We start from the raw sequence: 13,689 nt of genomic DNA on the forward strand, positions 1-13,689 counted from the left end.
TTCACATTAAATCAACAAAATTGTTCAATACGGGAATCCTTTACGAGCATTCTTCTTTGAAGATTCTGCCAACCTCCTAATATATTTTGTAGTTTTGTAAAATGCCGTTAGCTCTTTTGCAACATCCTTTGGATGACAATCTACAAAAACCTTGAAGAACCGTTTCTCTGTCATCCTCAATGCCCTCAACAATGAAGGGCCTTTTATTTGAGGCTCAAGACCCAAATCATCTATCTTTCCCCCTAAAAGAAACCTCGGCTTTATCACACCCTCCAAATTAGAAAATATCAAGAATGGATATCGAAGCACCACACTTGCATTTAGCTTCATGATGCCCAACACAAAAGTCATATTCCTTTGAACTTTATCTATAGATAATGTCAACAGGAGAGGCGCTCGCCCAAAAAGCCCAAAAATCTCATCCTCAGTGAACCCGAATTTCTCAAAATTCGCAACCTTCTCAAGAACAGTCTCAACCCGGGAAATGGCAAAAATCGTAACCACATACTTATACAATTTACAACCCTTTTCTACCCCTGTTCTCCTAATAAAATCCAACTTTACATCATCCAAACTACTCCTAGGAATTAAAGTAGGCCTAGAAATCAACATAGCTATCAAATCATGTTTACCAACACCCATTTGCTCGTAAAATGAAACAACAGGCTTAATCTGCTTATGGAAATCGTAAATAAGCAAAGAAGGGTTTCTCACAATGGCTTTACGGAGTGTCTCCTCGGATTGGAACAGGTCGCGGAGGTATTGGAGACGCTCATCCAAGAATCTGTCGATCCGAGAGTTGAGGAACCGAGGGCGGCAAGTTACGATCTTTACGAGGTCGGAGGAATTAACGCTGAAATCGCCGAGAACCCTGAGCTTGGATTGAAGGGTAGCGAGCTTCATACTGCGTATCGATGGTATGAGTTGGAGAATATTGGAAATGTCGGCTTCGGAGCAGCCCCATTGCCTCAAGACTGCGGACGAGTCTTTGAGTTGGGAGATGTCGGGGGTTTTCGCTTCTGGAGATGGAATACATGGCGATGGCGAGGCAAGAGTGGTGAAGAGGAGATTAAGGTTGAAGATTGGGGATTTGGGCAGGAATGGAATGAATTGCAGAGAGGTAGAGGAGTGAGAGCGAAAGAGGACTAAAGCATTGGCTTTTGGTATCATAATTTGACGAGGGTTTAAGATTAGGGTTTTCAAATTTGCAGAGTGAAGGGGGAATTTGGAGGTTGATATTAGTTAGACTGGTGAACCAGACGCCAGGATAAAATTTCTGGGCTACAAATCTGTGGTCTTTTTTTTTGTCATTTAGCTAGATGATACTAGTCACACAGAGTACTATGTGTAGTTTTTTTAATAATGTTTTTTGATAAATTATTTTGTGGCATGATTTAAAATGATGTTGTTCTGATGTTAAAAAAAAAAAAAATTCATTACTCAGTATAGGAGTTAGAATAATGAACATTCTAAAATAAGATAATGTATTTTATGAGTTAGAATAATGTATAATATATTTTATGAATTATAAAAATGTATTTATGTGTTAAAATAATGTATTTTATGTGTTTTTAAATTGAAATTTACACAATTATATAGATCATGATTTAATAATGATGGGTGTTTTCCTTAGTGCACGTACGCTTTGAAATTTGAAAACAATATAATTATATTTCTTGGGCTACACATGGTAGCAGATATGATGAGGGTAGTAGTAAGTAACATATGGTTTGCTAAGTTTGCGTTTGGGCTTGTGTTGTAGTCTTATTGGTATGAAAGAAAGCCTATCAGCACATTAAGAATGGGCTCAAACAATTATACAACATTATACGATGGGCTAAACTATCAATTTAGCTCCCTATTCGAATTCATGACAATTTTATGTTGGCCCTGTTTGGTAAATGGTTATTAGCTGATTGGGTTAGAAGGTATGATTAGTTGATAACATTAGCTGATTGTATTGTAGAAAGTTGTTTGATAGATTAGCTGTTAGCTAATAACTGTTTGATATAATTTCTTTTCTTAAAAAGCTAATTGAAAAGACTGCTTTGAGTAGCCTTTTGAATTTTAGTATTTTAGAGTTACAAAAAGCTTATTAACCAAACAATTAACTAATAGTGGTCAAATAAGTCAAAGTTGGCTGATAGGCTGATTATTTACCAAACAGGACCGTTATCACTTAAAATTGTTGGACTAAAATTCAAAATGATCAAATATTTGGTTTTACCTTAGTCGCATTTGTTGAATAATTGATTTAATAATCATAAAGTTTTAAATTTTGCTTCAAATCTTTGATGGGGCTGGACTATGTTGAAAAATGCAAAGTCAATGGGGTTTTTTGTGGTTCTCAACTAGCCCTAATGGAAATATAGTAATAAAAACTGTGGCTCACATTTTTTGAATGAATCAAAGAGTGACATATAAGCAGGGAATATAAAATGGAGTAGAATGTGAGAGTATGTGTAGTATTACTCTTATTTAATATTGGTCTAATCTTCACCACAAGACAATGAATGGCTAAGAAGTATGTAGCCATAATGGTTTGGCCCCTACTATTTAAATAGGTTTGTTCTTTGAGTTATACAAAACAAAAATTGTCTGATTTCTTCGTTTTAATCTCTCTCTTCAATTCGGGGATTGCCATGTTAACTTTGGGGGTAAGGGGGATGACGCAATTGTTTTGAACATACACCAGTAACCTTAAATTCACTTCTATAGCAATAATTATTTCATGACACGATATTCATTTATTTCTACACTATCAACTTTATTTTCCCAGCACACTCAACTCTGATATGTTTTTTTTGTTAAAATAAATTCATATAAGATATACTTATGATAAAGGATTGTGAGGAATGGGTTGGCCGGACGTCTACCACACTTCACATACGTTTCTATCTCACGCACAGAGGTGAAATCCATAATAGCATGTGGAGAAAAGGCTCAAAATTTCCCAATAATTATATTGTGACCGTCACTAACTCGTATAGACGTAGTCGTAGGGGCAGGCCAGGCAGCGCACTTTGTTGCACGGACGTTCACCCAAACACCAAAACCTGATTGTCAAGTTGCACGTGGTCGTGAGTTCGATCCTTACAGATAGTGATTATGAAAAATCATGCAATCAAAATTTATAAATTTATTAAGCGATTTTAGCTCAGTAGTAGAGCATGTGGCTTGTATCCACAGATAGGGACTATGAAAAATCAGACACTATAACTCAAGAAAAAAAAAAAAAAAAAGTTCCGCTCCAAATTTATTTATTTACTGAGTAATACCGAGTATCCTTTAACTCCTTAATTTATTTAGTTTTGTAAGTATATTTTTATATTCCCCATTTTATTGACTTTGTCTGTGTTGTAGACTTATGGAATTTGAGAAATAAAATTTATTAGAGGACCACTAAATGGAATGTACATACCTATGTGAAAGGTGCTTCTTGTCACTACATTATTCATCGTATTATAGTCGGGGACGGATCTAGAGGAGAGCAATTACCCTCTCACCACTCCATTCTTATTATATAATTATATATGTATATATTGCATATATTTTAGTAAAAATAAATAATATATATTATTATACATGAATGTTATTAAAAGTTGAGATAGTTTAGTTGATAAATAATAATTATTTTCTATGACATATCTAGGGCTCATCTCAAATATTGTTTTTTTTTTTTTTTAAAAAAAAGGCTCAAATATTGTTAATTGCACAGATATACAATTTATTTCATATTTACTATATATAAATAATTTTATTAAAAATTTTGAATCCATCATTAATTATAGTATATAATTATTTAAGAAATTTTAGGGTGCCATACTATATTATTTAAGAAAGGCATATTTTAATAATCTTTAGAAATGTAATTTTAAAATAGAAATAAAATAAAAGCAAAGAAGTGTTTGCTCCTTTTCTGCAGTAGCCTGGCTGTTATGATTGATGTATAATATATGATAGTACCATGCATAAATATATTCTGATACTAATTATTATTTAATACAATTATTTTCAACTTTTGTAGTTGTTACAATTTTGTCAGCCTTTTATTTTTGGTTCTATTATAGAAAATATGGTATATATATCATAACGTGTCATAGAATTTTCTTATATTGATATAAATTTAAAAGTTGCTTAATCTTTTTTTCTTTTTTTGAAACATTCATTCTATATATACTTTATTGCAAATAATTAAACACTCTTCCTAGCACTCTAGCCTTGACCTCCATTAAGTTTATGTTGGCTCAAAATAATTGGCATGGACTATTTTCATTTTTAGTCTTATGATGAATATACTTTCACTATTTTCATTTTTAGTCATATGATGGATATACTTCATATTTTATCTTTAAATATTATTTTTTTATCACATTTAAACTTTTTGACCAAATCTTCTATAAAAAGAAAAAAAAAACAATCACAATACATTACATTTTTATTTTAAAATTATACCGATTTGACCATATCAACACCTGGGGAAGAAAATGTATAGTTTTGCATGACAATACCATGCATTTTGATTATTTTTCATAAGAGATTTAATTAGTTGAAAGGATGAATTTAACAAAAAGAATAAAAGTCATTAACCAAATGTAACAAAAGTAATACTTAAAATTTAAATACAAAAGTAACATAAAAGTTATGTGATCAAAAGTAAAAATAATTCTAATTAAGACCAATATTAGTCGTTACTCGAATATGCTTTAGATGAAGTTCACCTTGTGACACTAGCTGGCAAAGGATCACAAGGAGATAAATCAGTTTAGACTGTACATATTTGATTGGCTCAAATCAAGAAGGCCAGTAAACATTTCCCACGTGAAATAAAACTTGAAACTTTGTATTCGCCAAGTTAATGTGAGCTAGGCTTCTTAATTCTTATCCTCCATGGTTGAAATCTTAGCTTTTTCATAGTTCCCAATAGTTGAAAAGATAAGTTATATATGATGATTAAAGATAGAGGTCAGCCCACTTTATTTTTTACTTTGTATCAATAGCCTGCAATGTTTTTATTAAAAGTCAGTCCCACTAGGGGAGAAAAAAAGAGGGCCAAACTAATAAAGTTTTAAAGCCAATTTCAAGTGGAAGCACCAGAAATTGGACCCATTTTTGCTTTTGTGAGTCTTTTACGAGGGGATCCTATGAATTATAAATTCTTTTACAACATCTAATACCCCCTGCCTCAATTTTTTCGCTGCATTTACTAAGTAACTTTTTATCCCAATGACCTCAAGCAGTCAAGCTCGGACCCGACAAAACATCTGGAGAATGTAAATTATGTTAACTCAGTTGAACACATAGACTAGACGTTTGTTTACTACCGCAAGAAGTCCCATCACTTTAAGACGTTGCTCCCACGTTATCGCTGGTGAGAGTGTGAGACTCGATCCCTTATCATTGTTCCCATATTTCACTCATGTGACTAATTGAGTTGTCCATGCAGACAATTGTGAACAACAATTATTTCTCCTATAATTATAGTGTGTTCATCTGAGTTTCAAAATGCACTTTTAGGTAATAATTACAGACTTTCTTGTAAATTAAAAAATTAATAATATAATTTGGCAATTTGCAACTAACATGTTAACCTGATAAATTTACAATGTGACTAATTTTAACTTCAAATAAATACGATGTATGAATTACAAAATAAATAAATAAAATGTCATAGAAACAAAATTTTACCCCCAAAAAATATAGTCAGATTCAAATAACTACTACAAAACCAAGGCTGATTTTGCACTGTGGATAGAAAATGCAAATAAAGAAAAAGGAAAATATATAATATTTGACTGACATTATTGTACTCAGGATATCCCGACGGATGAACTGCTCCTTTTTATTCTTCTCTTTTTTTACACATCCAGTACTATACATTTTCGTCTCATGATGTTTATATGATATCCTTTTTTGAAAGATAAAAATAATTATTACTCCGTAATTTAAATAAATAAAATAAAATAAAATAAAAACAACTACGGAATACGGAGTACAATGATGAATAATATGAATGACAACTTTTATAAATAAAAAACATTTCTATAAGTAATGAAAGTAAAATTATTACTCTATTTATAAAAATGTTACAACTCTCATTTATATATTAATATTTTATATGCGCGATGCGTAAAAATATATGTTAAATATTAAAACTTTAATTATATTAAAATATTTTTTAAATAATAATATATAATTCTTTAAAATTTATAATTATAGAGTTCATAATTGATAAAGTCAGCATATCATATCATATAAATAATTATGATATAATTAATATTATTAAAATAAAAATTTTAAATATGATAATTGAGTAATTGAGTTAGGGAAGCGCGTGAAGTGAGGTGAGGGGCCAAAGAAGGTAAGATTTGTTGTGGTCTGACACATGGCATCAGTCAAAGCTGTCTTCACTTTGTCAGCGACAAATGCCGCCCAGCCTGTCCTCCGTAACAAGACAAAACCCCCGTGTCCCCTTTTCCTTTCCATATCCCCATTTTACCCTTCACTCACAACAACAATCAATTCTTTTGAGTCCCATGAGTAGCTCAATCAGTTTTAAAAGATTCAGAGAGTTCGATTAAGTAGTATATCACTTGAACTAGCTCTGTGAGATGAAACACGAAATAACTCAAAGAGACAAAGAGCAGTTAAGTAATATATCACTTAAACTAGTCCTGTGAGATGAAACACGAAACAACTCAACCTATCTTAAAAGATTCAGAGAGTTCAGTTAAGTAGTATATCACTTGAACTAGTCCTATCACGAAACAACGCTAGAGATATCAGATAAGCATTAATTTTAATGATCAAACCAACCGAGCTAACTTTGCATGAGAGGGATAATGCTTTTTTTAATGGTTTTGGTATTTGGATTAAGAAATTAATTGGAATTAAAAAAAGACAGGCAGACATGAATTAGACCATTAGTTATAAACAGTTAAAGAAAAGGCCAAATGCAAAGAAGCATATATTCTTAATAAAGTTTTTGAACAAAAAGAATCAGATGATAAAAGGAACAACTGAATACATCAAATGGTCAACTCCAATCACTTCATATTCAACACTCTTCTTTTTCTTTTTCTCTCTTTTTTTTTTCCCTCCTGCAAACTACCATTATCCCTATCAATTTCACTGCACAATTTTCTTGAAAAATAATCTTGAAAAAGAAAAAAATGGAAGTAATATTAATATACTTGATTGAATAGCCTTCCTGCAGATTCCAAGAACAATAGCCATTAGCCAAAAGCCATCTTTCCTTGTCTTTTACCTCTTATTATGTTGTTTTGCTTTGATTCTATGGAGGTGAAGCTCTGGGTTCCTGAGGAGGTGTTTGCGTGTCGGACCCTTTTGATGGATCATCGGAGGATTGTCGTCGCAATCCATCGTCAGTTTCGCCCCCACGGTTGATCTCCTCCATCATCCTCACCACGTCGGGCATCGAGGGTCTCTGGTCGGGAACCATGGCAACACATGCCATTCCAATCTGAAGTAGTTGCACCATCTCTTCTTCCGCATTGTGATACCTCATTAGCTCAACGTCGAACACTTCAGCCGTCCATTCCTCCCTAACGACGCTTTGGACCCATCGGGGCAAATCAATGCCCTCTTCGCCTAATGAGGCCTGGTTTGGCGATTTGCCCGTTAGAAGCTCCAACAACAACACCCCGTAGCTGTACACGTCCGACTTAAACGTGACCTTTCGGGTCTCGAGCACCTCCGGTGCCCGATACCCCGCAACCCTGTGGTTGACTGGGGTTGAGCTCGAGAACAAAGGGTTTAATCCATAATCCGATAGACAGGCTTCGTGGTTGTCCTGCTTGAGCAGGATGTTCGACGCCTTTATGTTGCCATGCACTACCTTTCCTCCCGCGTGAAGATATGCAAGCCCTCTGGCTGCACACAACGCAATTTTCATTCTCGTGTCCCAGTCTAGGGGCGTTCGCCCAGACCCTCTACTACCTACACAAGATAACCCGTAACCGAGTATATCAGTTTCAGCATTGTGATTACCATTACAGAACAATGCCATACAGCTTCAGTAAACAGGAAAACGACATATCCAGTTACCCTCAAAGAAAGGATGACTGAGTTTTCAAGCATTCCAAGTTAGGTTTACTGGTCCAAACCAAACGTAAGGTGCATCAAACCGAAAACCCAAATTTATTACACACCAAAAAAAGAAAAGAAAGAAACTCAAGACAGATTTACAAGCAAACGAATAACAACCGCCATATTGCTTACATCCAAAGTAAAGGAGGCCAAGAATTTGGATTGCAAAAAAGCTAAAACAATGATGATATAACCATTTGCTTTAGTTGACCTTTTCATTAGCAATTGTGAACAAACAAAGCTGGTATAGGGCATAATAGGAAACATGACAGCATATTTAGCTTTCACTAGTTGCTTAAATAAAGGATAAAGCTTGGACAAGAAAAGTCTGCCTTCCCAATTTTTTAATCCAATCATTTACTAAGGAGAAAAGCATGTCAGCTTGTGAATCATGGTGGTATGTTGCAAATGCAGTGTTGGCCTTCAAATTCTAGTGTACTAAAAGCAATATAATAAACCACCATTGGCCATTCAGCAGACCTTGAAATTTTAGACATGAAATGACAGTACAACCTTTGAATTTGAATTATTAAGGTTACATCTAATTTGTTTAGGTAAAAACCAACAAAAATGTTGCGGCTAGCTGTTACACCGTACAATCAAAATTAATCTATGTTGGTACCAAACTTCAATAATTGATAGGGAAAAGAAAAAAAAGTCTAGTCTTGAGAAACACTCTAAACTGTAGCCAAAATTTGGCAAAACTCAGAAGTGGTGTATCCCATTGTCATGAAACTAAAAACAAAATTCTAGTTAGGGACAACCCAGCCAAGTTGGTTATGCCTGGCGGTTTATGGGTAACATAGGACCAGTTATAGACAATCTAGACAGGTTTCTATATTATGGACAATCTATCCTCCCAAACTGACCAGTTGAGTTGTCCATGCGAGCATATTATGGACAATCTAGACTAGTTTCTTTGTTGGCTAAAGTCAAAGGCCGGATTTACTCAGTAGACACTTGGGTTTCCTAGTCTTCAAAAACAATTATAGTCCATAAAAATTCAAGAAATGTGAATTTTCATAACTGCAACACCATGATCTTCTTGTTAAGATGCAAATATGGTAAAAATTTGAGAAATATTAGAGAGAAAGTGAGAGAGGGAGATGAAGGGGATACCATGAAGAAGAGCAGATAAGCTTCCGGCAGGCATGTAATCAAAGACTAACAATTTCTCATCTTTTGAGAAGTAAAACGCTCTTAACGGAAGCACATTCTCGTTTTTAAGCTTCCCCAAACCTTCCAATTGCTGCTCAAACTCTTTCCGGCTAACCGCCACGTCTTTCAGCCTCTTCACAACCACCGTGGTCCCCTCCTCCAGCACCGCCTTGTAGCTAGTTCCGACGCTGCCTTTCCCCAGAACCTCCGCCGACGCCCTCAACAGATCCTCCAGATCGAAACTGTAGCCTCCGCCGTCGAAAAACACCAGCTTGTTCCTCTCCCCTTCCATTGACCCTCCGGTGACGTCATCCTTCGATGACGACGTTCCGGCCTCCCCGGCGGCGGCTGCCGCCGCCGCCCTGGTGACCTCCGATGGCTTCTGCGTTTTTTCCGCCTCCTTTCTCCTACTTTTTCGCAGGCAGAGGAAGAGGATGAGAAGTAAGAGGAGAAAGGCGGCGACTGAGCCAACGACAATTCCGATAATGGCGGCGGCAGAGAGCTTCTTCGATTTCTTATGCTCCGTCGGGATATTGGGCTGGATTGAAGGGGAAGGCGTCGGAGAAGGGAAGAACGGGGAGCAGGACGGCAATGGGCCGCCGCAGAGCTGGAGGTTTCCGGCGAAAGAAGACGCCGGAAATTTGGATAGTGTAGTGGGAATAGAGCCATTTAGGCGATTATTCGAAACATTGAAATCAGTTAACCCTAACGGATTAATGCTAGGGATTGTCCCATTAAAGCCATTGTTCTGCAAGTAAAGGCGAGTCAAATTCCCCAAATTGTTAACAGCGAACGGGATTGGCCCGGAAAAGTTGTTAGACGACATGTCAAGTCGGATAAGCCGGGTTAAACCGGTAATACCCTCCGGAAACCCGCCGGAGAACAAGTTGTTCTGGAGATAGAGGCTACGTAGTAGCTTAAGATTAGAGAAATCCTGCGGGATTGGACCGGTCAACCGGTTGGACCGGAGACTAAGAACCCGGAGCCGGCTCAACCGGCCCAAAGTATTCGCCGGAATATTCCCTACTAAACCGACGCCGGGAAGCCGGAGAGCGAAAACAAAGGAGCTGTTATCATCACATTGCACGCCCACCCACGTGCACGCCGAGGCGGAGGCGTTCCACTGGACCCGGCTCGCGTGTGGGACCCTCGACAGGAAAGCAAGGAGGGCTTGCTTGTCCTGAGTCGGCTCCGAGTTGACTCGGTGGTCGTGACTCATTAACGCCACCGCCATAGCAAACCACAGAAGAAACCGAGAATTCAAAATCGCCGCCATAATATTCTTTTTTTCTCAAAAAATTCTTGAACAGCTGCACTTCTGGACTGATTCAAAACCCAGCCGCCGGCAAGGTTCCATGAGAGAGAGAGAGAGAGAGAGAATCGAAATTTAGAGAGAGAGAGAGAGAGAGAGAAATCTCGCTCTGCTCTCCGAAAGAGATAGAAGCGGAGCAGAGTGTGGGAGAGACGGAGAGAGTTAAAGAACGTTTTTATTTTGCTGCGTTTTGTTATCTCACGCGACTCCCCCAGCGCGTTCAGAAACTTAAACCAAAACATCATAGTATAATCACGATAGCCAATAAATACCCCCTACGTAGGTAATGCTAAAATACTCCGTAACGGCGATAATGTATAATTGTATGTCGGGATTTGGTATCTAATCGCTTACGATATGATACATTTGCAATTCTTTTTGAGAATAGATACATTTGCAATTCTAAATACCAATTATTTGATTCCATTCTTATTCTTTACATGTATTGCAAACTCTTTCAACAAGATGATGAATTGAATTAGATGCCTAATATTTATTGGGTCACACTTGTGTGAGATCGTCTCATTGATCTTTATTCGTGAGACGGGTCGGGTCAGATCAAAGTACCATGCAAATGTCATACTTATATATGCAAATATCATACTTATATGCTCAAATATAACATTTATCAAGAATACAATTTTTGTTACTTAAAAGAGAAAAAGTAATACATTTTTCATAATAAGTAATGTTGACAAGTGCCCCTTACTTATAAGGGCAAATATAATACTTTTGAGGAAAAAAGTAATACTTTTAAATTGAAATGTAAAAGTATTGTATTTTTCCTTAAAAGTATTACATTTACCCTTATAAGTAACAAAAATTTTATTCCTGATTAGTATTACATTTGAGCATATAAGTACAACATTTGTACATATAAGTGTCACAATTGCATATTGACCCGACCCGTCTCACGGGGAGACGGTCTCACACAAGTTTTTGCCATATTTATTATGTTGGAATGTTTGTGTAAACTATTTTTATCAGTTGATTATATTAGTTGGTTATAGAAATATGTTTTATAAATTAACTGTTTACTCTAAAGTAATTATTACAAGTAAAGTGATTTATAACGACATAAGTATATCATGTTATTTACTTAACTCTTAAATTATTTTCACAATTTATTGTTGTCATTTATTTTTTGTTTTATTATTAATAATGCTATAATAATAATAATAAAATACTCAGTAGTTAATAATAATTCAATACTTTAGAGATTTGATGCGGAGAGAAGAAAAGGGCGAACAGAGGAGAAGGGAAAGGAAGAACTGTATTCTGTTTCATTGGTTACAACTTGTACACGCATGGTGAATATAAAGGTGGGTAGATGACGGTTGTAACTGATATGGAATATAGAGATTACAAGAATGCCCTTAGCTACTATTATCTAATATCCTCCCGTAAGCTGGAGCATGCAAATCTTGTATGCCTAGCTTAGATATGAACTGGTGAAACTGGAGGTTGGGTAGCGGCTTTGTAAAACCATCTGCAATTTGTTTCGAGGATGATACGGACAAAAGCTTGATCAATCCTTGATTCAATTTTTCCTTGACAATGTGGCAATCAATGTCAATATGTTTGGTTCGTTCATGAAATACGTGATTCTCGGCTATGGCTACTGCAGACTTGCTATCACAAAATAATGTTGCAGGTCTTTGTGATTCAACTGGTAAGTCTTGAAGAAGGTACCTCAGCCACTGTACCTCACATACTGTGGCAGCCATGGCACGATATTCGGCTTCGGATGACAATTTTGAGACAGTAGCCTGCTTTTTGGACCTCCACGAAACCAATGCTGATCCTAGGAACACACAGTATCCTGTGATTGATCTCCGAATTTCAGTACATGCAGCCCAGTCTGAATCTGAAAAAACTTTGAGCTGGATGTCCATGTTAGCAGGGTGAAAGAGGCCTTGGCCAGGTGAACTTTTAATGTACCTCAGTACCCGATGCGCTGCTGTTAAATGTTGATCTGTTGGAGCCTCTACAAACTGTCTTAACCGTTGGATAGCGTAGGTAATGTCTGGCTTTGTAGCCGTGAGATATAGTAACTTTCCCACCAACCTTCTATAGCAACTGGTGTCGGCAAGGGGAGTATCATCATGTGTTAACTTTGAGTTGTGAGCCATCGGTGTGCTGGCAGGTTTGCAACCCAGAAAACCGGCTTAGTCTAAGATTTCCAGGGCATATTTGCGTTGGCATAGGTTGAGTCCCTTCTCTGTTGATCTTGCTTCAATCCCCAAGAAGTAACCAAGGGTGCCCAGATCCTTGATTTTGAATGTATCATCCAAAAAAAGACTTAAGTTCCTGGATTAGCTCTAAGCTTGCACTCGCTACCAAGATGTCATCGACATACACAAGTAGGGCAACAAAATTGGCAGCACTTCCTCTGGTAAATAGGGACGGATCTGATTGAGATTGTCTGAAACCAATGTGAGACAAAGCAGCACTGAGCTTTGCATTCCACTGTCGGCTTGCTTGTTTAAGCCCATACAGTGACCTGACTAGTTTACACACTTGATTCTGTTTATCGCTTTGAAAGCCTGGGGGTAAAACCATATAAACTTCTTCATTGAGATCACCATGAAGAAAAGCATTGTTGATGTCCATTTGGTGTATGTGCCATGCCTTTGAAACAGCCACTGCTAGGAATGTGATGGTGGTGATTCTTGCGACTGGAGAGAAAGTTTCCAGATAATCCACACCGAGCTGTTGAGTGTACCCCTTCGCTACAAGTCTTATTAATAGTTGGGAAAGAGGATGAAAAAGAGAAATGAAACTCTTATTTTATTAGGGAATGAATTTTGCAATTAATAGGGTAATCAAAACACATAGTAGTGTTCTAAAAACATGCCAGCCAAACAAGAACAATAACTTTGATACACATTTCTGATAGCTAAACATGTCAACCAAACACACCCTTAATTAATTTTCTTTTCAAAGTTATTTCCATCAGATCCATTCCTTAAAAATATTTTCTCAAAAATTTAATTGATGAAAATGTATCAAACATCCTTTTAACTTAAATTAGACTTTAAGTATCAAACATTGTATGTGACAAGGATTTTGTGGTCAGATGACATGTAGTGACTCTCCCATGTGCGAGG

At 36.5% G+C, this 13,689-nt stretch overlaps 2 protein-coding genes across 2 annotated transcripts; both read right to left on the reverse strand.

Moving 5' to 3' along the window:
• Positions 1 to 24: 24 nt before the first annotated feature.
• Positions 25 to 642, reverse strand: LOC116013003. Its single transcript, XM_031252668.1, has one exon. The coding sequence runs from the start codon at positions 640 to 642 to the stop codon at positions 25 to 27; it is 618 nt and encodes a 205-aa protein (XP_031108528.1).
• Positions 643 to 6,937: 6,295 nt separating this feature from the next.
• LOC116013492 (probable inactive receptor kinase At2g26730) lies at positions 6,938 to 10,725 on the reverse strand. Its single transcript, XM_031253278.1, has 2 exons — positions 9,229 to 10,725; positions 6,938 to 7,959 (listed from the first exon to the last, which is right to left on the reverse strand). Exons 1-2 carry the CDS (start codon positions 10,541 to 10,543, stop codon positions 7,295 to 7,297), a joined length of 1,980 nt encoding a protein of 659 aa, XP_031109138.1. The 5' UTR covers positions 10,544 to 10,725; the 3' UTR covers positions 6,938 to 7,294.
• Positions 10,726 to 13,689: the final 2,964 nt, after the last annotated feature.

The sequence above is a fragment of the Ipomoea triloba genome, chromosome 3, assembly GCF_003576645.1.
Source record: "Ipomoea triloba cultivar NCNSP0323 chromosome 3, ASM357664v1".
NCBI classification, from domain to species: Eukaryota; Viridiplantae; Streptophyta; class Magnoliopsida; order Solanales; family Convolvulaceae; genus Ipomoea; species Ipomoea triloba.